Source organism: Phaethon aethereus, assembly GCF_964289735.1.
Source record: "Phaethon aethereus genome assembly, chromosome: 2".
In the NCBI taxonomy this organism is placed as follows: domain Eukaryota; kingdom Metazoa; phylum Chordata; class Aves; order Phaethontiformes; family Phaethontidae; genus Phaethon; species Phaethon aethereus.
In genome coordinates, this window is record NC_138582.1 from 109,983,831 (window position 1) to 110,008,761 (window position 24,931).

General features: G+C 37.6%; 2 protein-coding genes across 6 annotated transcripts in view; one reads left to right on the forward strand and one right to left on the reverse strand.

Moving 5' to 3' along the window:
• The window catches only part of EZH2 (enhancer of zeste 2 polycomb repressive complex 2 subunit), a 50,263-nt gene extending 41,504 nt beyond the window's left edge, over window positions 1–8,759 (forward strand). For 4 of the 5 annotated variants that reach the window (XM_081996620.1, XM_081996616.1, XM_081996618.1 and 1 more), the window contains 8 exons: window positions 3,087–3,127; window positions 4,280–4,405; window positions 4,738–4,916; window positions 5,788–5,883; window positions 6,480–6,561; window positions 7,372–7,452; window positions 7,574–7,658; window positions 8,439–8,759. In XM_081996620.1, coding sequence (XP_081852746.1) covers window positions 3,087–3,127; window positions 4,280–4,405; window positions 4,738–4,916; window positions 5,788–5,883; window positions 6,480–6,561; window positions 7,372–7,452; window positions 7,574–7,658; window positions 8,439–8,499 — 751 coding nt within the window. In that variant the 3' untranslated portion in view covers window positions 8,500–8,759. The remainder of the gene's footprint in view (window positions 1–3,086; window positions 3,128–4,279; window positions 4,406–4,737; window positions 4,917–5,787; window positions 5,884–6,479; window positions 6,562–7,371; window positions 7,453–7,573; window positions 7,659–8,438) is intronic. The other variant, XM_081996619.1, reaches the window with a different exon arrangement.
• Window positions 8,760–11,809: 3,050 nt separating this feature from the next.
• The window catches only part of CUL1 (cullin 1), a gene marked incomplete at both ends in the record, with an annotated part of 34,143 nt that continues 21,021 nt past the window's right edge, over window positions 11,810–24,931 (reverse strand). Inside the window, 13 exons of the mRNA XM_082014694.1 lie at window positions 11,810–11,890; window positions 12,784–12,897; window positions 13,651–13,756; window positions 15,162–15,244; window positions 15,335–15,382; window positions 16,586–16,678; window positions 17,777–17,908; window positions 18,681–18,757; window positions 19,671–19,788; window positions 20,330–20,461; window positions 21,113–21,161; window positions 22,255–22,361; window positions 22,452–22,559. Of these exons, the coding sequence (XP_081870820.1) occupies window positions 11,810–11,890; window positions 12,784–12,897; window positions 13,651–13,756; window positions 15,162–15,244; window positions 15,335–15,382; window positions 16,586–16,678; window positions 17,777–17,908; window positions 18,681–18,757; window positions 19,671–19,788; window positions 20,330–20,461; window positions 21,113–21,161; window positions 22,255–22,361; window positions 22,452–22,559 (1,248 nt within the window). The remainder of the gene's footprint in view (window positions 11,891–12,783; window positions 12,898–13,650; window positions 13,757–15,161; window positions 15,245–15,334; window positions 15,383–16,585; window positions 16,679–17,776; window positions 17,909–18,680; window positions 18,758–19,670; window positions 19,789–20,329; window positions 20,462–21,112; window positions 21,162–22,254; window positions 22,362–22,451; window positions 22,560–24,931) is intronic.

Sequence of the window (24,931 nt, forward strand, 5' to 3'; positions counted from 1 at the left end):
TGATACTTCTTGATTATTTTTGTTTTACTCCCCTCCCCCATCCCCTATTTGCATTGAGAGTTTACTTAGTGAACTTTATTTGGAAGTATTTTTTTTTTCCCCATTTTCTTGTCTTTTTTTTTTTTTTTCTTCCTCCTGTTCCTACATTCTGCTGGACTACTATTCACTGCGTATGTTTGAATAGCTGATGTGGTTCTGCCTAGACTTCAGGGTGCCTTTTTATAGGGATTTAAAGTCTTACTGTTATCAGGCAAAAGGTGCAGCTGCAGTATTGGCACAGATACTCTTATGTGTCACCCAGTTGGAAGGCTGAGTCTTAGAGTGGCAGGGAGGCTGTGGGTAAGTTATGATTTAGGAGACTGAAAAAGAGTTCTTTGAGTGGTGCCAGACAATCAAACACTGCAAAGACTTAACTACATATATTGACATAATTGGCATGTATTTTGAATTTTCAGTGCTATTTCAGGTAGCAGAGTATCCCTGCGCAGAGAAAGAAATACTAGTGTAGCTTCTTCCAAAAAATGTGTTTCTACTGCCTGATTAGCTGATACCAGTGCCTCCTAAAAACGCTGGCATAACCTGGTGGCTTGTTAGCAGAGAACAATTTTTTACACCTTCTGTCATAATGCTTCTGAAAACACTTGTTTTCTAAGCTGGCTATCCTGCAGATGTCAGCAACCAGATGTACAAATCGTCCTGCTTGCTTAGAAACCTGCCACTCTGTTTCTGGTTGGCTTTTTTAATGAAGCTTTCAGTCCTGAGTGCTTTCTCAACTTTCTGTCTTTTCCTTGCCTTTGCTTCCTGGTGCATGGGACCAGATCGTGCCTTTTCTTTCTGGTTGAGATAGCAGATTATAGGGCAGGTAGATAAATTAGTTCACCTTTACTGTGGTACTCATTCAGGCTTCAGCTTTGTGCACTAATAAGGGGAACTTGGAATCCTTCCTGTCAGTTTTTGAAAGTTACAAGCCAATGAATATACTACTTGATTGTGCTAATCAAACCCCTGTCAAATTGGTCAGTGTTGGCAGCTTACTTCATGTTGTCTTTGGTCATTTCACAGAAGTCATGCTCGCACTGTGTGTCTCCAGCTCCTTTCTTGGTAGGATCTCTTCTTCCTGTGACACCAGCCTCTGTGGCTAAGCTGATGCCTTTGCCATTGTGACTGCCATATTTAATTTTCTATCCATTTTGAGTTGTGAGTTTTAATGCTTTGTTGATGGTGGCAATCTTTGTTATATTCAGGTGACTTTGTCCATACAGTCTATACTTTCCCATAGAAGCCAAAAAGTCTCAGGTGGCAACTAGTCAGCAAGTGGCATTTTACTTTTAAAGTATTAGGATAGCGCTTAGCTAAAAAAAAAAAAAAAAAAAAAAAAAGGGTTCATACTAATTGCTAATGAAATGGTGTTTTAAGAAGTCTATCCACAGAAGGCTTTTAAGGGTTTGGTATGCTAGTAGGCCGTTATTATCTTGGGCTGAGAGACAAGCTTCTGTGAAAGAATTTTTCAAAAATACGGTATATGTTGCATTTGCTGAATACCAGCCAGACAAAAAAGAATAGTTTGATGTGCATTAGAGTAATTTAAGTCAAAATTGCACTCCTTTCAATTATATGGGAACTGTCATCTTATAAAGAGTCAATGTCTCATAATTCTTAAATATATGTTGGTAGCCTTTTTTTTTTCCTCCCTAATTAGAATGAGTCACTCTTAATAGGAATGTCATCTATTTATTTCTGTGCCCTGTAATGCTGATAGTCTTCGGTTTTGTTCAATCCCCTCAACCTCAGTTACTTGGACAAGTCTGCCTCTGTGGGTTTCTAACTTGTATGGGTTCCTTCAAATGCTTGTAAGTTGGCTGTTGAGCACTTAAATGTTAAGTCTAACAGTAAAGCTTTGAAAGGGCAATTGCATAGAGAATCTTGTTTACCTAAAGCTGTTGTGTGTGGTCATGGGGCCAGCACACAATTTGGTTAAAGTAGAAATTTATATGCTTTTATGAAAGAAGTAGCAGCTAAAAAGTCCTATTTAAGTAGTTACAGAGGAGATGTTTTTTTCAGAGCACAAACTTCTGAGTGTTGCATTCACTGAAAGGGAGCGTAGCCTTCTAAGTGTTCTGAGCTGGGGATTTTTGAGTTACAGGTGTTTACAAGTGTTTTGGACTGCTAAGTAAATCTGCACAGAAAGTGAGGTTGCTAGGTACAGCTAGCAGTGTGTTAATTTGGCCAGGGAATGAGACTTCTCCCATATTCTCTCAATGTTGCTATATGACATACTAAAACTCAAAGAAGTATAAACTTTGAAAATCCTTAATCTAAAATTTTTTAAAAAAACACCACTTCTTGCAAAGGGATTGCTTAGCTAAGCTAACAAAGAGGACACAGAAGGAAAACTGTAAGGGTGTAAGAGAAAGGTGTATAGAGTTTGAAGTAGAAGGGGCATAGTACCACCAGTCAGAATGAACTGGGGAAAAGTCTGTCCAACCAGAAGAAATAGTGAGGTCACGGCAGTGTGGCTGTGCCAGACAGATGTGATCTCCTGTTGTCATATACTTGGAGCTCAGCAGGTGAAGGGTAATACCTGGCTGTGATCTGTAGGAGATTACCAGTGTGATGCTGTGGCCAAGTTCTGTGAAGCAAATCGTTAACAGACCTTCACTCCCCTCTTTAGACGTAGCCATGCATATCTGCAATTCAGTGTTCTTCCTTCTGCTGCTGCTTCTGCCTGCTAGAAGCAGCTCCAGCAGCCTCCTCTTTGCAGGTTTTCCTTAAAGGCCCTCTGAAATCAAGCATCTGTCTAGCCTGGTCTGGGTGCAGGCTGCTTGTCTGTACAATCCTGGGACTAGACGAATGGCGTGGGAGGGGGAGGGAGCAGCTTGCAGAGCACTGATCTTGTCAGCTCCCAGAGACTGGGACAGGGTGGTTCTGCTGCAACTGCTTTTGACTTGTGCATAGTTAGCACATGTTCACGTTACCAGAAACGTTCCCATTTTAAGTCTTATGGGTGCAAGATGCAGCTACCTTTCCCAGCCCACTGCAGGAGGAGTTCCTGTCAACCTTCTTGTGTTTGTTTTGTGTTTTTGCAGGTTGTGGGCTGCTCATTGCAGAAAGATACAGCTGAAAAAGGGTTAGCATCTTTCCATTCAATTTATGTCCTGAACTTTTAACATCCTACTGTTGCTTTTTCGGTTTTCTTTTTTTTTTGGTTTTGTTTTTTTTTTTTTTTTTAAAAATGTTAGGCCATTATATGCATTCCATGGGGAGCTAGAGATTATAGGGGGAATAAAAAGAAAAAAGTAAGCTCTCATTATAGATATTGTAGGGACAAAAGGTACTGTTTGGTTTTGGTAACTGGAACAGCTCTGTGTAATTCAATAAAAAGGGAAGGAGGCTGAATTTACAATCTTTTCAGTATGGCCTCATTGAAGTACAGACAAAAATGGTATTAACAATAGGAGCTGTGGTAAAAAGCAGCATTTGCTGTTTGTTTGGGTTTTTTTTAAACAGCTTTTTTTAGAAATAGTTACCTGAAAATTTGTTGAGAGTGGTTGGGACTTCTAGCAACACAAATAATTGATCAATTTGTGTCTCCGTTTTGGTTGCTGATTGCTAACTTGAGCATTTTCACGAATACATGCAAACCCAACACAAGCTCAGGAGTATTGACAGCAAATATAATTTATATACCACTAAATTCTCCTAGCTGCTCTATAGGTAAAGCTCTAGACTTGTCCCTGATAGTCCCTCCTTGCCTGTAAAATGTTAGCATTGTCTGTATTGGAAAACTGACTTGGGAAAGCACAGTGGTGTAATAACCCAGTATTAGTTTGCCAGTGTATCTGTCTGAAAGTTCACTGTTGCTCTGGAGTAAAAATTACTTTGGGTATTTGAGCAAATTTACCTTGCTGAATAATATCAGTGTTACTCCAGAACATGTTCACACAAGAAATTATACCACTGTAGTTTCATTTTTCAGTTTTCCACAGTTTTCCGTTTTCAGATCCGAATACTCGAAGCAGATGAGTAATGGGAAGAACGAAGTGCACTAGGAAGCAGACAACTAATGGTGACAAACACCTAACTAGCTTTACAGTTCTGGTTTGGTGTCTTCTGGTGGTTTGTTTTTTTTAACCCCACTGATCATAGGTTTAGGACTTTTGTTCATTTGGGGGGTTTTCTTAGTGAAATGACTAAAAGGGAATTTCTACTTTAAAGAGTCAAGGGAACTGCATATTGTTTGCACCTTTCAACTTTACAAAATGTTGCTATTTTTATTCAGATGGGTCATCGAATCATGTTTACAACTATCAGCCATGTGATCATCCACGTCAGCCTTGTGATAGCTCATGCCCATGTGTAATTGCTCAAAACTTCTGTGAGAAGTTTTGTCAGTGCAGCTCAGAATGTAAGTAAAACACTTAAAAGCTATCTGTAAATTTCTTTCACTGCCCCAGCATCTAACTCCGTATTAGTAGGCAGTCTGTACTGCAGGCAGTGTTTGCATGAGCAAGCAGTTTGTGTCAAATGGTGTGAGAAGGGAGCACATGTTCAGTTTAATTTGGCCCTCTTAATTAGCTATTGAATCAAGTGGAAGAAATTGAGAAAGACTAAAGTAATGAATGTCTCTTACAGATGTCAGTGGCTATGGGTTTTTTTTAATATTCTGATATGCTGTAATCTGCATAGTCTTAATTTTTTCATACTTGCCCTTTTTGTTTTCCATATATTCTTTTGTAGGCCAAAACAGGTTTCCTGGATGTCGTTGCAAAGCACAATGCAACACTAAGCAGTGTCCATGTTACCTAGCTGTACGTGAATGTGATCCTGACCTCTGTTTAACATGTGGAGCGGCTGACCACTGGGATAGCAAAAATGTTTCTTGCAAGAACTGCAGCATTCAGAGAGGATCCAAAAAAGTATGTAGACAGTTATACAACTACATGCCTATTGCCTTGGTTTTGAGTGGGTTTTTATATTTTTATGCCAGAGAATGGAATTTCCTTGCCTTCATGCTGTCAAACAGGAAAAGAAAAACCAAAACAAAAAGGGAAGTAGCTGTGACTTATGTTAACTTGCTTATGTGCTGCTGTTAAGCTCTCTGTACATTTTTTCATGTACTAATTAGTTAGTGTTTTCTGTGTAACAGTGAAGTAGACTACCTCCTTTTCCCCATTCAGGCTTCAATTGTAATTTGCAAATAGGCTGCTGTTTTGAAGTGATAGCTCATCAGTCTCTCCCTAGATCGTCATAAGGAAGTTTGGCTCAGACATAGATGCTGGCTGTTTCTTTCTTCAGTTGTTATCCTAATGCACAAACTTGTATACAGTCTGCTGAAGATATCTCAAAAGCCTGTTCAGCTCTGATTGATTTGATTGATTGATTGATTTAACAAAGTTTATTTCTGCTCTGGAACATCTTCTGACAAACTAGTTCAGTCAAATATGGAGCTAATCAGTAGTGGCCTCCTGTCTGCAGATCTTTCTAGTTTGAATTCTTTAGCGTATATGTTTTTATGTAACAACTTCATTTCAGGGTTAAGCTGAATTTTTTATTGGTTTTCAAGTACTTCATGTGTTTTTTTTCACACACAACTTCTGATCCAGAAGCTGTAATTTCAGTGTGCATTTGATAATTAGAAGAATCTGTGTATGTCCTCTCTCCTGGAACCCCAGCATAAGTTTCATTAAGTGATACAATTAAAAACAAAACCACAACAAAAAAACAAACCAAACTAAAAACAAATCCAAGCCAGGCATGTCAAAACTTTCTGGGTTTTTTCTCCCACAGCACTTGCTATTGGCACCATCAGATGTAGCAGGCTGGGGAATTTTCATCAAAGATCCTGTACAGAAGAATGAATTCATCTCTGAATACTGTGGTGAGGTAAGGACAGAGAACACTGATTATGTATGAGCTTAATTGGTGAAGTTGTGTGTTGGCTAGGGGTGAAGAGATTGGTATCATGTTTAGGCAGAGAGATGTGATTGACTAAGTATAGAGCTACTGCTGTCAGAGGCTCCAAACCAAGGTGGCTGAAATGTCACCAAAAACTTGACATAGGTTCTTGTGAGAATGAGGGGCTGGAGTGTCATTTTTATCTTAGATGTAATTTCAATTCAGATATGCCTGGAATTTGGTGCAAAATCATTTAGTATAGTACTAAAATTCAGGAGGCGCTTTCACTAAATTATCTTCTATAGTAATAAGAAAACCCTGAATCAGGTATGCAGTCTTGATTTTGAGATGAAAAGCAGTTCTTGCTTTCCTTCTGCTCTGAAAGAACTTACTTATGCTAAGAGCAAACAATGGTGGTTTGACAAGTGCAGAATGCTTGTTGAAAACAGTACTTTGGGAATTTTTTCAGTCCCAGCAAATAAAACAACCCACCTTTCTTTCAGATGTCTGGGGTTTTTGATCTTAAGCTGCTACAGTTACAAAAGGGGAGAGGTGATTTCTCTTAAAATTACTGTTTCTTTCAGATTATTTCTCAGGATGAGGCAGACAGAAGAGGAAAAGTGTATGACAAATATATGTGCAGCTTTCTGTTTAACTTGAATAATGGTATGTATGTACTAGTCACAACCCTTGCAGCATATACAAAATATGTATGCTTACCATTTTGTTCAGCCCTGTTCTTTGCAGCAGATAACATTGTGAATTTTTTTTCTTCTGCACATCTTTTCCTATAAATGTTTAGATTCCTACTATTGATAGGTAATCCTTTTTTTTTTTCCCTAAACGCTAGCCAACTAGTTAGTAGCAATGGAGCCTATTACACAAGCCAAATATACAAGATGAGTTGAGTAGAATTTCATGGAGTAAAATTACATGCAAGCATTAGTAACATAGCCTGAAGAATTTAAACGGCTTGATAAGTATTGTCTGAAATAATTTTACTGTGACTTAAATTAGCAGTAAGTTGTGATGGTAATTTTTTGTTGGGGGGAAAAAAAAGCCACACACAGACAATGTGGCTACTGCTACATTGAAAACTACAGACTGCACTGTGTCAAGTCTGAATTACTAAAAACTATTGGGCGGGGGGGGAAGTTGCTTTATGTCAATGTTGACTTTGCATATTAATGGAGCTTGTCCCTGTGGAATAAATGTAGAGAAGCTTCAAATGAGAAGCTAAGGTAGTGCAACTGTGGCAGGAAACAAACTGAATACAGTGTGGGGCAGCAGGAATATTTTGTGTCTTGCAGAACAGTAAAGCTATCGTAGGATGATGTCCCAGCTTTTCCATGTGGGAAGCTGAGCAGTTACCTTTTCCAGCTGCTAAAATCCAAGCACACTAGGTGTTAAACAGAAAAAAATTTGTTTGTAGGTGACCTATCCATCATTTGTGGGTTTTGTTTTTCCCCCGCATAGATTTTGTGGTTGATGCAACACGCAAGGGCAACAAAATTAGATTTGCAAACCATTCAGTAAATCCCAACTGCTATGCAAAAGGTAAGTTTTAAACTAACTTACTTGCTTTCAGCAATGTGTGAAATGTTGTGGGATACTTATTTGAATACACATTTTATCAGTATTTGTGTTTAACATAAGTTTACATTTCTTTTTTAAACAGTTATGATGGTTAATGGTGATCACAGAATAGGAATATTTGCTAAAAGAGCTATTCAGACTGGTGAAGAACTGTTCTTTGACTACAGGTTGGTAGATGGATTTTGTTATTTCTTCCTGTCATAGACTGGATTAGCTTTCAGTATTTCTGCCCAGCTCATAATTAATGTGCCAGCCTCCTTACAACCTCAGGTCTCAGAAGCTGAGAAGCAGTCCCCTTTGTGTTTTGTTTTCTTAAGCTAGACACCAGAGCAAGACTGACTTGAGCAAAACAGCTGGTTAAGAACCTTGCAAACTTGGAACACCAGCTTGTATAGAGAAAAGCTTAGTGACAGAGGGACAAACCTGCACAACTTCTCTAGGCAGACCTGCATATTAAACTTTATCTGGTAGGGTTCCCTAGGAAACAGTATGTTGCTCTCATCATTCAGAAATGGGCAAGTAGTATTCTGATGCTATTACAGAGAAGTGCTTGCTAAGATTGTGTTCATACTTTCATCTAAACTCGTATTAATTGAAGAAAACTAAGTAGTCCAGTGACAATACTGTATGAGTGAGCCAGTCAACCATGAGAAATGCAGTTGCTTTCTGCTAGCTAAAATGAACTTTAGCATTGTGAGATTCAAGGTGAAAGTGTGGAATTGTAGCATTTTGTTTCCTCTTGGTCATACTCCTCTAAAAGCAGTTTCTTGAGCGGTCAGCATTGTTCTGCAAATATACACAAAGAATAAAGGCCCCAGCTGGTGAGGAAACCATGGAAAATCTAAGTATGAGAGGATTCCAGGCTGTGGTGCTGTGCTGTTACATTAGAACAAAGCTGAAATGTTGAGTGTTACTGGGTTTTATTATTTTTTTTTATTTTATTTCAGATATAGCCAAGCTGATGCCCTTAAGTATGTGGGCATTGAAAGAGAAATGGAAATCCCTTGACACCAGCTACCTCTTCTTTTAAACAAACAGCTGCCTTATCTTCAGGAATTTCTAGTACTGTGGGCAATTTTAGAAAAATAAAAATGATGCAATTTGAAATTCTGTATTTGCAAAGTACTGTAACAGTAATTTATAGTAACAAATTTAAAAAATAACAACTTTTTATTGCCTTCTCACCAGCTGCAAAGTGTTTTGTACCTATGAACTTTTGCAATAATGTGGTGTGGTACATTTTTCAACCTTGAATAAAGGATACTTGAACTTCTTCATTTTTACTGGAACAGAGTTGGAATTTTTGTGTCAGACAGTTGAGGAAGCAATGTGAATACTTACTTTAAACTTCTGAGCAAAGGCAGGTCTACAGTTGTCTACTACTTTTAAATGTAACCTGAAGTAATAGATTAATGTGAAGATGTGAACAGTGGAGGAGACCGATGGTGGGAACTTCAGCCTACAGCACCTAAGTAAAATAGTCACAGTCCTGCAGTTTTCATGCACCCTTGACTTGAAGCTACATTCATTTTGCAAAGTGCCAGCTGCAGTTTAGAAACTCCTACAGTTGCTGCTCTAGCTAACCTCTTGTCCCACCATCAACTGCACTTAATTTTTTTCTAAGTTTTTCCTCTACTTTTGCTCAGTCCCATCAAGGGTCAGCAGTAGATGCATTTAATGGGAGGGGGAAAAGTGTGTGTCCCCCCCCAAATTAGAACAGCTCTGATTTCTGGCACAAACCCTATTTTCAAGACAAATTTGTGGTACAAGGTTTGCTTCTATCTGCCTATTTAGCTTAATGGCAACTCACCTGCCCAAGCAGGTACCATGAATCTTTCCCCTTATTTCCACACTGAGTGAACAAACACTGAGGACACACTTGCATCATTTGATAAGGGAACTGGCAGTGTTACTCCCATAAACTGGAACCCTCAACTGTGGCATCTCTGAAAAAGCAAACTGAATGATGAATGCAGCAGTAGTTACACATACATGTCTCTTCTGCATTGCTTGTTTATCTATCTGGCACAGTTACTATCTCTTACTAAATTTTTTTTATATGTATGTTTTTATTCAAAATTGTTTAGATTGCAGCTAGTGCTCTGTCTGGGTCTTGTACAGGGCTACCATATGTTTATTTCTGATTTGCCAGCTGAATGTGAACTCTGCAGTATACTGCTAGATGAACATGATGCTCTCTGGTCAAAACAGCTGGGGTGGGAAGGCAGGCACAGGGACACACTACTGCAAAACTGATTTCAGGCAATCCTGTCAGTAATGACAGTGTATGTTCTGCACTGAGGAGGCTCTAACTCACTGGCCCTTTTCAGGAAGAGCCAAAGCAGCACTGCCTGCTTCTGTACTTGAGAGTATATCAGTCAGATGCCATCTTGCTCTGTGGTGGCCTAAGAACTAAGAATTCATACCCCACATCTTTCTGCTCAGGGTGGTGGTGGAACAGTGGGGGAGAAGTCCAAAGGTCAAAACTTATTTTCTCCCTGCTTAGGTAAAGCATGGCTCTTGTCTGAAGCTGGATGAACAGCAAATGGGTTTTAAAAATACAGCTCTGCAATAGACAGCAGACAAAGTATACAAAACAATGCTCCTTTAACCAGCAATAAGGTTAAGGCTAGGCCTTGAGAGGCAACTCAGAGGCACATATGATCATCATTGAGGCTGCTTCTCTGTCACTGTACCACTCTTTCTTACATCCTGCTACAAAAATCTACTAACACTAAACTGTCCACTAGAAGGGTTTACAAAAACAAAACAGCATCTAAAAAAAAAAAAAGCCAGCACAGAAAGCATCAGAAGCTCCATTTTCTAAATTTCAAAAAGCAATCTGAAAAATGAACAGCAAGGTGCTCCTACTACGTATCCTGGCAGTCTTTAGTGCAATTACATTTCTTCCAGAATAGGAATAGCAAGCATGCAAAGCTTCAAGTGTGCGTAAGACTTTTCCCCCATTTTCCAAACCAGTTTGGATCAATCTAATCTAATACTGCTCTATAATTCAAGCTGGGAGTATTTTATTTTAAACCCAGCTGTTTTTGTAAGTAAGTCAAAGCTCAATTGTAGCCACAAAAAAATTAGTTTTCCTCAGAGAAAAGAGTATCAGCACAAAACCTGGCTCCCTTTTCTTCATGCCAGAACAAGGACTGATCAAATCACAAATTCTCAGGAGAAAAAATGGTTTGGTTGTAAAAAAGTTAGGTTCTTTTCATTATCAAGAACACAAAATACAAATTAACAAAACTGTGAGGATGGTAGCATTTTGCTTGTAGCATGTGGAAGTATTAACTCATTACACATGTATATAATGAACACAAAACATTGTGAGAAGAATGGAATGAAGCCTGGTAAATCAATATAGATATAGTATATTTTCATTCCCATCACTGGTTGCATTTAATGGGAATGAATCTTTCTGAACACAATTTTCTGTTCTAGTCAAAGAAATGGGCAGCCTAAACCTTATTTATTCAAGGTAGCATTTAGGCAAGTGTGATGCATTTAATAGCATACTGAACAATATTAGAAACAGCTCCAATTTCAGATGACAAAGTATTGCCACATATATTTAAAGTATTTTCTATTCTGCATATCTTGTGCAATCATCACAACTTTCATTTCTGTTCAAAGTGCAGACATTTCCTCTAAAGTAACATGCACATTTGATAATAGATGACAATTACTTTCTTCAGAGAACAAAATGTGCTTTAAATCACCAGAAAACAGGGAAGAGGAAAAGCAAAACAAATTTCTATAGCTTTCATAACCATTATACCTTTTATTTACATGTAGAAAGATAAGTCATGAAACTTAAAACAATAAAACCAAATGCAACTTGTACAGAAATCTTTTAATTTTTTTTTATTTATCACACATTAAAAAATGAAACACACTATACAAATGGTTTTTCCATAGCAGATTACACATGGGTCTGTTCAGACTTGCTCTCAAAGTGCTGCCAACATTTGTAAGTGCTGCCTGTGATGGCAGCTGTTTATCATATAGCCAATGTATTGATTTAAATGCAGTAGCATGCAACCCTTAAAGGAGACGGGTTTGATTTCTTTCTGTTCTTAAATTAGGTTAAATGGCATTGGTGTCCATATTTACATACTTGAAATGTATCAATCCTGAGCAGTTCTGATGTAAATCTGAGACTGGCTGATGGGAGTCCTGGTCTCAATTATTAAAAAGGGAGGTCCAAATGGCAGCAGGGTGGCTGCTATGAAGTTCCGTTGCTTTCATTCTTTCCATCACATACATATTTGCTGAGTGTCATACAGTCAAGTAATTGCTAATAAAAATGTTAAGCCAAGTAACTGTAGGTGTCCTTCTCACCATCTACACGTTCCAAGTACTCCTTCTCAATCAGAATGTCAATGCATTTCTGTGGGAGAAACAAACATAAAAGTTGTGTGACACTGGCAGAAAAGCCCTCTTTGTGGTTGCTACAAACTTTGCCATGGTTTATGCCCTTTGTGTACTCCTGTTCTCTACTTGGCATGAAATTCAATGGCCAAAATTGTTCAATTTGCTCTCCTGTTTCTGACTACATCCAAGTAGAGGACGTTACTAAACTGAATTACACTTACTTGATGCCATACCAGGGTAGTGACTGGGAGATCAACTGATCATCAGTATGCTGAGCAACTTCATAGTAAAACAGAAAATAAAGAGTTAAACCAAGATGCAGAGTGCTTACTGTAATGGCACTAAAGACAGCAGTTGCAGTAACTAGCTGCACGACTTGACTGGGTGCATCTCTTTCAGCACTGGTGCCAGTTTATGCAACTGTTCTCCACTGCTTGTTGTTTGCCCCACTACCCCATGGTTGTGGATGTAAAAACCATTGGTGGGACCACTAAAGAAACTGATGACAACAAACAAATATAACACCCCCCCTCCCCAACATTTTTATTCTAGAAAAGATCAGGAAACTCTTCTATTGAGGCAGCCCACAAACAGTGGTCCTTCTACAACAGGGAAAGCAGGAACAAGAGCTAAGCCTGGAGCAGAGGCTGCTGTAGGCGGGCACTGATGTGAAAAGATGAAATCAAGCTACTATTTTACCACTGTGGACAACATGAAACATGCATATTACCATAAAAGAAATACAGTATTTCTGGTTAAAATATTTCGTACTTATTTACAACTCCAAAAATCTGTCCTTACCCATCCCATCTCCTTAGCTTCCCTTTTAAATTCAGAAGCATGTATTTTGTCTATATATATCCTCCTCACCTCCTGGAACACAGGTTCAGAGATGCAGTTCTCACATACCTTAATTACTGGAACTCGTGGCTTGAACCTTGACGACAGCTGTGTTAGCACTTCTCCAAGCAGTTGCTGGTGCTTTAGAACCTTCCTCATTTTCATGATTCTCACAATAGCCGCCTGCACAGCAAGGTCAGAAAGGTGTGCTTAGGAGCCAACTACTTGTCCTTCTGGATAAAGCCATTTTATTTCCCTAGCAGATCATGTCTGCTAGCACAGAAGCATCATCACAGCAAACTTGAGTACCAGATGGAGAGAAGCATGCCTACAAATGTCAACTACTCATGCAGACTTTAAGAACTCAGATTCTATGTAGCATACAGTCATCAACAGTGGTTTTGACACATGAATTTTAAGAACTACTCTGCTTATGGTCAGTCATAACAACAGTACCAGCTGGTACCAAGAGCAACATAAAACTACTTATATAATAGAAAGACTTCTTTATATATTTAACCTTAGTGTGACGCTCTCTTAGTAGTATATTTGTATCTCCTTCCCCTGCCCCCTTTGCTTCTCAAGTGGATTCCAAATGAACAGATAGAAAAACACTGTTAATTTCACACTACCTAGGTATTACTATTTTTCACCAAGGACAGAGCTCTGGTGAGTGTGTGCATCTGTGGAACCCATCCACATGTTGTTAGGACAAATGTTCTAGAACAGTGACCTATCGTACCTTTCTACATTTTCTATTACAGACTCATATCGCCTTTAAGAGTATTGTAAATTCATTTTTAGCTCCACCACAGCGTGCTGCAATGGCATGTCTTTTAATAAAAATGAAGAAAACCCCACAGTAACCTTCATTAAAGGATTACAAAGCTGTAATTCTGAGTTCATAGCATGGCAGCATTCTGCAATACAAGTCACCTGAATCAGTAGTTTCCTATCTTCCTCTATATTTTTGTGTGTAGTTTCTTGCTCTTGCTTCTGTTCAGTCTTCATTGGCACATTGATGTTGACCCTTAATTTTTTGCTGTAAAGAAAACCAAAAGTTAATAGAACAACTAGCCTGTTTAAAAACCAATCAAACAAACCAACCCCCTCATACCAAACCCTGAACAAAACCCAACTCCAAAATAAAAGCCACACCACCAAAATTACTTTACAGCAAAAGGGGACTTTGGCACTTCTGAAAATTTTAGACAAGCTTTTCCAAGTTTAAAAAAATAAATAAAACAAAAAAACCCCCCTCAATTAACCAAAAAAACCAAAATACCTTTTTGGCAGTTGTGTATTTCCTGACTTACGCAATCCAACCTAGTGATCTGTTAGGTCAAATTAGCGCTTTGTTTTCAAATTAGCGCTTTCAGTTTTAAAACTGAATTCTGCCTTTCTTTTACACGCTCTCCAGTGTCCATGGTTGCGCTACTGTGAGCACACGTGACTGCTCTCAAGACTTGATGCTGTGTCACAAGTGGGGAAGGAACCTCAGAACCAGGGATCATGGGGCAGTGCTCAGCCTGTTGGCTGCACTCGGGAATACTGCAGTGGAGAGGGGATCTGTTATTTATTTAGCAGAGTCTTGTGCATCATAAACTGGGAACCAGCAAACCACACAGTGCAGCAATGCTGAGCTGTTTCCATCACTGCATTAACATAACTGACCATGAATTCTCAAACCTTTCATTATTGGTCAAGGAGGAAACAAAGCAGATAAAGAGTGAGGTACAAGGAAAGTTTTAAAATGCTTCTTTCACTTGAGATCTTATCTTCAGGAAGTACTGAATCCACACTGAATTTGTGTGTGTGTGTGTGTGTGTGTGTCTCTATGCTCTGGTAAGCATGATAAGTCACCACAGTACTATGAACACCTTAAAATACACAATCGTTAAAAGCAATGCTGGTTAAAGTAAGTAGTAAAAACTACTGAAAATCATGTTTATTAAGTTTTCAAATCACTGTACACTCTGAAGTTCTAAAGTGAGCCTGCTGATCTTCTCATGTTGTCTCTAGTGGATCAATATTTAAGACTTTGACCTTTGCTAGTCACTGTACGCTACTGTAACTTTATAAAACATAGTGTAATTTCCTGAGTGCATGTATGTCATGCATCCTGGTAAAAACCAGCACAATTTCTTACCAGAAATAAATTATACCAGAATTAGACAAGAATCAAGGAACAAAAAAGAGATATGAAAATATATTCAGGCCTTGACTTGATAGACTTTATGACAAAGTCAAAGTCAGATAGTTGAAGTCTTCCCTATCCCCCATACCAGCTAACTCTCTCCTTTAAAGCTACTATGTTGGATCTGTACTTGAATTGGCACTCGAACCCTGGAGCTTTCATCCCAGGTCTATTAGGTTTTACCCAAATTTTGAAAGCAGAGGAGGAGGACGCTACACAAGTGATGTATGCTGATGAGGTTTTTCCTTACTTTTTATAACCAAGATACAGTTTTATTAAGGTATCTGGTTTTAACTCCACTTCATCAACATTTGCATTTTCATCTTCCAAAACCTGCAAGACATAAAATAAGTAAGTAAATATATATTCATTAATACATTTTGCTGAACGTTAACCAGGTCATAAAAAAGCAAGAGTACTTACAAGCAATTTTGATTTCAACAGTATCTGTAGAACTTGCGCCAAGATATCCTACAAAATTACAGAAAATAATATTATCAGCGCAGACAGCACGTTTCCTAGCTTAAAATACTTCAACAGGAATACACAGATTTAGACTAAGAACTAAGAGAATGCAGAACACTGCAAAATAAATGAGGGAAAAAAGTAGTAAAAACATAGTTCACAGAAATAGAATGTAATAAGGCCCTTTTTGGGTGCTAGGACATACTTGCCTTGCGGTCAGTCAAATAACATCAGACTTTTTAGAAAGACTAATTCCAAACAACAGATCTTTGCACTTACTGTTTTAGGAGCTGTTTTGCAAGCAGATTTATAACAGCAAGAAATTTTTTTTCCCTAAACCATGCAAATATAAATACAATGGCAGGCTTAAGCCTTTAGAAAGCAAGCATCTTCTGCTTTCTGATTAACATATTTTTTCTCTTCTTGCTTCTTCTGTTCCGTTTACTGCCCCATGTCAGTCACCCAGATGGCTACACTACTGTCAAAATTCTGTGCAGGCCTGCAAAAGCCGCTATTTTACCACAGTGGAAGTCTTCTGATCATGCAGTTAGTTCTCAGCTGTGTATAGAGTTTTATTCTGGTCCAACCATAATTTGGCCAAAATACTTGTTTTGCATAAATAAATATCTCTCTCTCTGCAAACAAGCATCTATAATAAATGGCAACCCCAATAAAACTTCAAAGTTTGCTGTAAACCATCAGCAGCAGTAACCTTCTGGATATGTATTTCTGAAAGTAAAGATCTCACTAGCTAAGAATTGCCTAACTTTCCTGAAGACTTGAATCAAACCTACTAAAAGGATTTTAAAGGACACAGAGGCCAAATAAACTGGGGGCCATAAAGTCTACTTGGAAAGAAAAGGGAACCTTTTCCACAAGAGAGTGATGTTGTCTTTTAATATTAAAATGTATGTAGCAAAACACTGAAAACTTACTACCAGAGCTCAGCAGCAACCTAGACAATTCACTCCAGTCATGAACAACAGTATACACATGCTAAGATTCATCAGAAGACTAGGCAGTTATGATTACAGGAAAGTAAACCAGGAAAGTAAGTTGACCAAGAATAGAGCACATCTGCCTCCTTCAGGACAGAAACTGACTCTGGCTTCAAGCATGTCTAATCCCAATTTCTTACAACAGCAGGAAGAACGCTGAACACCAAAAGACTTGTTCACAAGAATGTGGTAAAATGTACAAAGTCACTACCATTTTTATTTGAGTACTGTCTGTCAGCTGCTGCACGGTATAGGCATCTTCTGTGTTGTACTGCAGTAAAATCGCCATCTGGAATGTAGATGCCTAACAGATCCAAAAAAAGAGAATGAAGGAGGGAGGGGGGAAATCGGAAAATGAGAATAAACAAACATACTTTCTGAATTTGAACAGCCCAAAATTCACCAGTTAAACACATATACTGGAATACAACCCTCCCAGCTCCAGCAGAATTAACAAAATCAAGTTTATAAACATATCAGTGGCTTATTCACTTCTACCAGCACAGGGTTAACATGTGTTGATGATGTTTTCAAAACCTAAGATTATCTTGTTTCTTCTCACTGTTGTGAATTCCTCTCCTCTCCTTTTTCAGAGAAAGCAGACATGGAAGTATAAGCAGCATGAGATCTTATGCAAAGAGGTTGCAGTTGTCTAACAACGCCGTTCAACACCTGTTTAATCCACAAGTAATATATTCCCTTTTCTAAGTCAATTTTCTATTAAACATAGTTCTTAAGTATCATTATAGTAAATAAATCAAATATATAATAAAGGATCTATTAATAATAACACCAACAACCATCTGAGGAGGGGTACCACTTAAGTTCACTTCAGTAGTACACAGACATGTTGCCATCAGAGCTTGCATCTGGGCTTTGCTTTAAAGACAGTAGCATTATTCACAGGAATAAAGCTAATGAATGCACATGAGCATCATAAATAGTAGCTAAACATCTATGTGTGTGTATACATATGAACGTACACCCCCCACCCCAGTTAAGGAACTGCATGATTTAAAATACTAAACTGTGATACATCATTACATACTACTGATGAATATTTTGACATACTGTATTGAGCTGTATTTCATCTAATACAGCTCAATTCACTCTATTATCTATTAAAATTGGTTTGTGTGCAGGCACAGGTATTCATATCAACTCCATTTCTTCAACATCTACACACTTCATCATTATCACACATTTATCTGCACAATGGTCCTTTAAAGTAAAGAAAAGCAATTATCTCCAAATGAGGAGTACAGAGGCTGAGCAGCTCATCCACGTAACGTAAGAGCAGTGGACCGGAGCGTGAACGCATGTCTTTCAAATGATCACCTGCATCCAGTCGTCTGGATGCAACCATTGCCAAGTGTTTCTATTGCTATGTTGTTATCCTTACCTGTAATGTGTATCTATTTTTGAAACAGTTGGTAACCAGTTCCCCTTTGGACAGCTGATACAACCATGTTAATTTTCTTCCACTATGACGACTGGCATAAAATGCAGTAAATCTCTGATAGCTCCGTTCTAACTGTATAAAAACAACAACAATAAATAAAGAATATTATTTACCGTTATTTATCATTACTAGAACATGCTCTGGCACCAACAAAGGAGAATCGAATCTCTTCACCCTTAACTGCCATGTTGTCTGAATAAGACAAACAGAAATCCAAATTATTCAAGTTCTTCAAACTGGGTGAAAATTTCCCGTTGCTGTAAGTTTCCCCTTTAAAGTGTCATTAACAATACAAAACTAAACAAGCATTTAAAGTACTATTCTTTTATGATACTTTAAGCAAGGCTAGAAAGGTGATTTTTTTTTAACCACCTTCATCCTCCAGGTAGTAGCAGTTACTTATTTCTCATGTCAAGTATTCACATCTTGTCTATTCTGGATAAGCACTCAACAGAAAACTAATCATAGTATCTAAAGATTTTACTGGACAAAGCCAAAGCAACAGCAAAAAAAAGTTTCTTAAATAAAAGTATACACAGAAAAATATGCTAACAATGATTTGCTTCAGTTATTGTTGAATGTTTTCAAGCAAGATTCATTAACCAGGGTCTTTCCACAGGAGAAAACAGTTATGTATTCACAGAGTTCCCTCCCACTACCTTACTTATCTCCTCCGGGAGATAAGTTCCAAATGTTCCAAACATCCTCCAGCCAAATAGGCATACACCACAGAGACACATCCAGTCCTGTCTGACACACAACAAAACCAGAGACACCAGCCTTATAAAACAAATTTCTCACATGATCACTCCATGTTTGGATGAACCAAGTGCAAGTGCCTCACCTCAGATGGCAGAGCAAATGTGCAGGACTGCTGGAACGGCCACGAGCCGGAACTCAGCACCTGGATGCTGAAATCCACTGGAAGAGAGGTGAAGAGGCTGCACTGCATTATCTCCCTTGCTCCCACCCCTCTTCAACTAACATGATGAAAAATCATTAAGCAACATTTTTTTTATTCAGACTATAAAACAAAGGAATGCATGTAAGATGTTGCCATAGTTGGAGAGCTTTAGATTTACTGTGACAGTCACTTGATTTTCTCTCATTTGTAGAAGTTATTACCCTGTTTTCATCCCCACAACGGATTTATCTTTTAACATGCAAGTGTAAAAATTGTCAGCATTCGTTTTTATGTGTAACTAAAATTCCTCACTCCACAGTACACAACTGCAAGGAAAAACATTTCACATTTATATTTGTAAGGCATTTTGGGCAAGTGAGTAAGAAAAATACAACAACTAAGTAAAATTTAAGCCTGACAATACACAACTCTAAATGTAATCCCAAAAGTAATTACCATTTCTTTAAAGAATTTGTTTCAATGTGCTTCAATTAAAAAAATGTTTCTTTATATAAAAAGTGTGACAGGGCTGTCTAGCAACCTAAAACATAGTATCCTTTTTCCTTAATACTTTTACACAAGTAAAACCATGTTGTGCTCAAAATCAAAACCATTTAAAGAAAATCATCTTTCCAAGTGAGGGAAAAAAACCCCAGACAAGACAGGATTCAACTTAATTTAATTACATACCTAAGCACGAGCTGCAAGATCAGGATCTTTATAACGGAAGATATAAAGTGCTATTAAGAAGACAGAGCACAGATCTAAAAGACTAATTAAAAAATCCTAGTCATCTTGTCCAAAATAATACTAATTCTAACTTCTGGGGGTATGATGTCTAAGTCAAATATTTCCCTCACATAGTTAGCTCTCTAGAAATAAGAAGCAGCTAAACTACTCAGCAGTAACTTAGATAAATGTATTACTTACAGTCTAATGGTTCTGAATTGGTCAGGTGCTTTTTAAATTGCTCATTCAAGTCCTTGCTTACACCAATATCTTGGAACATCCGCTGCAGCTTGGAGGTATACTCAAAACCACAAGCTTGCTGTATTTTAAAAGCACAGATATGTCAGCAAGACACATTTTTGACATTGGAGAATGAGAACAACAAAGTACTGGAGCCTATTTTCTTAAAAGATGATGTACAAAGTTCTGTATTTCCCTCACTCACAATACTGATCCCAACTAGACACGCTCTTTAACATCAAAAACAGAAGAAAACTTTGTTTAAAAAGGAAGTGAAACACACTATGAAACGGACTATTAAAAGAGTATTAGATCATATCTTGCTTGACCTTGAATGAACAAGGGTTAATGAAATTAAGCAACTTTTCAGTAGTCATTCCCTTGGATAATTATATCCACATCATTCATTTAGATAAGAATAATTAAGCTTAAGTCCATAGGACAGACATGCACTACAAGCTCCTAGGAGGTAAAAAAAAAAAAAGAGAGAAAAAAACCTAGGTTGTGTATTTTTCTACTGTACATAAAATAATGAAATGAAAGGACATACATCGATGCTTTCCAAGGCAGCCTGAAGACCTGCAATATGGTAGATCATAGGGCAGTGGTGGAATACTCACTTTTAGTTTAGAGATCATGCTCGCCTCAGCATCATCACTAGCACTGTTCTGATGTACAAGTCTTTTTGCCAGCATTTTAGCATAGAATTTTTGAAACACATCTTTATCTTCAATGTACTTGAAGACAACCATCTGGAAAAGCCAAGATGATTTGTAAGAAAAAAAAAAAAAGCATTTGTCTTGAAAAGCTGTAGTAGTAGCTACTTAATTTGCACTTAAAGGCACTTAAGGGCAGGGTTTTTTGGGATTGGGGGGTGTGGGGTGGAGTTGTTTAAATGTGGATACTATTTTAAACACATTAACTGTACATTCCACATATACACCTTATATATGAATAAATCTGTAGTGCGTGTATGTAATTATAAAAATACATTGTAGAAAATTTTCTGTATTATATGTATATGTAATTCACATATTTATACACACACATTGTATATGTATATAATAATGCCTTATATACATGTAGTGCATGTACAATTATAGAAAAATCTACTGTAGAAGTTATCTATATTATATGTGTATATAAACATTAATTTAAAAGCATAAATTCCATTTAGCCACTGCTTACAGCCATCCGTTGTAAAGTGCTTTTTTTAAATTAAAAAAATACAACCAACAAGCCACACAGAGATGGAGATTATTACTGAAAAGCTGAAATATTTCAAGTAATGAAATCAAACATACAAAATAAAAGGTTTTCTCTAATCTGACTTGTGTGACAATCAAATATTACTAACTTGTCAAAGCTTACACAGAAGAGAACGGTATTTATAGACATCTTACCACTTGATTGAGTGTATCTTCCAATTCTGCTTCTTCTGGATTCTTTGAGCTGCAATTCAAGAACTGCATTTTTAATAAGCCCCAAAACTGGTGAATTAAAACAACATGTGGATGTATATGGAAATTCCATAAATAAAAGGAAGACAGATTGAGTAGTTTTGGGATCAAAGACTCTTTAGAGAGGAAACAGTGTAATTAAATGAACACTTCAGAATTGCTTATATGTGGAGTAGTGAAGTACATGATTTTTAAACAATAGGTTGAAGTCCTGGACCATTAATTGCTCAGGACTTCCTGATAACCTGGATTATGGCTTACACATGTATATCTCTCAGGATTTATGGGTTTATATATATATATCTTTCTTCCTGCCTTTTTTCTGCTGCTAAGTGCTATTTATCTTAGATAGTACAGTGTAAAAAAAACAGCTCAGAGAGCTGGGTCTTGAACGGGTGAGAGCTCAGGTGGTATCACATTGCCTTCATCCATATCATGCTTGCCCATCAGGCATACCCCGTACCTACCCTGCAGAAAGCTAGTATTTATAAAGGGGAAAATAAATCCTTTGCTGAAGAAAGATGGGGATGAGGAAGGGAAAAGGGAAGAACTCCTTCTCATTTTGGGTTGTTCGTTCGGTTTTTTTTTTTTTCTGTCCCCCAAAAAAGCTAGAAAATTTGCCAGTGATAAAACTGACACCAATCCAGTATGAACTGAACTCATATCAACTCAATGTATGACCTGCTGAATTTTTTTGAAGTCAAATACCTTAATTAAATTATGAACTACAAGAGGTTAGAAAGCAGTTTTTGTCCTCCTCAATTTCTGCCCAGACGGAAGAAGATATAGAGAAAACAACAGGAGGAAACCGCTTCTGTTTTATTAAAAAAAACCCCAAAACTTTCCTATAAGGAAACGTAGGTCTTAGATCTGTTATTTCTCCCCGCCTACTTTAAAAAGAAAAGTAAACTCCATATAACCTCTAAGAATGGTCATATTGAAATTTTTGTATTCACAATTTGGTGATATTAATTTTTCTTGAAACGTTAAGTTTTGTTTCTGAAGACACAATATAAAACTTCACATGCTAAAACATTTTAAAACAACAGCCAAGCTGAAATAATAATTAGTCTTTGAAGACATACCTTTTCTTTAGTAAAGAGTCACAGTATCGTGCCAGTAGCTCTGGGGATTTACTGGATGACTGAGCCATTTTTGTCACTGCATTATTATTTATAAATCGACCACAAGCCTATAAATCACAAAAGACAGTGAAATTTTGGGAGACAAAATACTGAATAGAAAAAAAAGAAGTTCATCATATGCCACTACATATACTTACTTTGTCTAGTGCAGCCACAAAGCCAGCATCATTGTTGAATGCAGACATGACTAAAGCATTGTATTTCTTATGGACATCCAACACTGTCTGTACATACATTTTTGGATCCTGCAATAGAGACATTGTTTTTTCAACCCATTGTCTTTCTGCTTTCTATTTCTTCCAAAATGGAGCTACTCACTGGCCTAAGCAAATTTTTATGAGGAAAGTCTGCAAAGTATTAAAAATATTTTGAAGGTAAAATAGTATCCAGACTAACTTAGGTCCTATGTCCAGGACTTACATTAGGCCAAGCTTTCATTTACAGCAGAGTGCATAGTGTATGCCATCATATAAAATAAAAGATGACAAAACCACTTACTCAACCATTGCAAATGTTTCCAAGAAGGACATTTTCAAAGACATAATCTTAATTTGAATCAGACTCAAGAGAGCTGGACAATCATAAAATGGCAGCTGCTATAGAAGAAACCCTCAAAACAAATCTCTGTAGTAAGAATGTAACAGGTGTAGCCCCAATTAAGTACAACTTATAGTACAGAGACCTCAGTCACTGTTGACAGTTCTTAAAAATTATCCACTCAACACCCCGTGGCAGCCAAATGCCAATAAACATCAAGTTTATGGCACTCATAGACTGAGTCCTATGTGCAATTACTGATCACTGCATCTCAGTAAAGATGGAGTGGAGTCAGAGTAGGAACAGTGAAGGGCAACTAAAACACCAGGCAGACACAGCTACTATACAACAGTATAAAAAGGCTAGAAATCTTAAATTTGGAGATCAGAAGTTTGAAAGGGCATATGACCAAGGTTTACAAAGTCAGGAAGATGACTAAAAAGATGAACGATCACTGAAAGCCACATTTTATAACTACAGGGCACTTGATGAAAGTGACAGGAAAGTAAAGAACATCTTTACATATAAGGTAGTAGACTTCTAGAACTTGCTGTCACAGGAGGCTGTTGGAAGCAGATAATATCAGCAGGTTCAAGAATGGATTACACAAACTCACAGACAACAGGTCCATAAAAAAAAACCTAAAAGGACTGGGCATGGAGGTACTACTGTAACATTCCTATCATAAGAATTCTGGATGCTGGCAACAAATGGCCAAAGATGGGCAGGGTTTTATCAGGATCCTGAAAAACATTGCCTGTTGGCACTGAAGACAGACATAGACTACGCAGGCCACCGATCTAATGCCATGCTTCAGACAAAGAACTGAGACTATTAGAGAACCCCCCAGACAAGAAATTCAAGTGGACTTGACCAACATTCAGAAAGGCATCTACCTATTACAAGGACTCAAAAATACCCGCAAAAAACCAAAGGCACTAAAGCAGTAATCTTCTGCCTGAAGACCAATCTCATTAATATAGTTAATGAAGTCTAGAGCACAACTCCTTCTGCAGTACAGATCTAAAATAGGTCAGATGAGTCAAGCTGGGATGACTCTTTCTCTCCACTGACTACAGAGAAACTGAGAAGCACTTGCCCAGCTGACTATCTGTTTGGACACAGTACAGATAAATAAAGTTAGGCAGAATCAATCCTACCTAAGTGTGACAGACGGCTAACAAGGCAATGATGACTAGCAATACAGTGGAGTGAAGGATATTGGAAGAAGAGGCAAAATGATTCCCAAGGGAGACAGCCAGAGATACTGTTATGAAAATGAAGAACAAACATGTGGAAAAAGAAAAGGAACAAAAGAGAAAGATGCAGAAACAAGAAGACATGTCGTGACTAGGAAGAGTTTTAGAAATGGTTGGAGTCAAAAGAACTAATAGATAGAAATCTCAGGCTTCCTCCCTCTCAAAGATGAACTAATTACTGGAGAAAGAGCTTTCATTTTTCTGGGAAATTCTTCAAGGCCCAAGTACAAAGAAACAAAAAAGCGATGATCACCAGGGATCATGGAGCACATCTGATTTCCAAATTTAAGGTGACTTCTACAGATGAAGCTGAAGATTCCTGAACTTAATACAGGATTCATAAAAGATCAATATTGCTAAAAAAGCGACACAAAACTTAAAACTATAGAAGTGAACAACAGACACTACACAGGTAAAACATTTTATTCAAGTTTTTACTGTTCTCCATGCAGTCATTACAGATTACTGCTTTAATGATTACTAGTATGAAGCTATTTCATGAATATCTGAGGCCAGGAACAAGTTAAAATGAACTCTGTAAAAAAAAAAAAAAAAAAAAAAAAAATCGAAGTTAAACCCCATTTTAACTAAAATTTACCAGAATCTATATGGTAACCTAATTTTGCTTTGTGCAACATTTCATTCTTTTTTTTTTCCTAGAAAATGCCGTTATTATCTACAGACAAAAAGGTTAGCAAAGGGTTTAAACAACTCCACGTTGCCGAGATTCAACCCTAATCAATACAAAATTACAGTCATGGGATAAAAATCAAGACAGACCACAATGTTGCAAAGATCTGACCTGCTCCTTAGAGCATTAA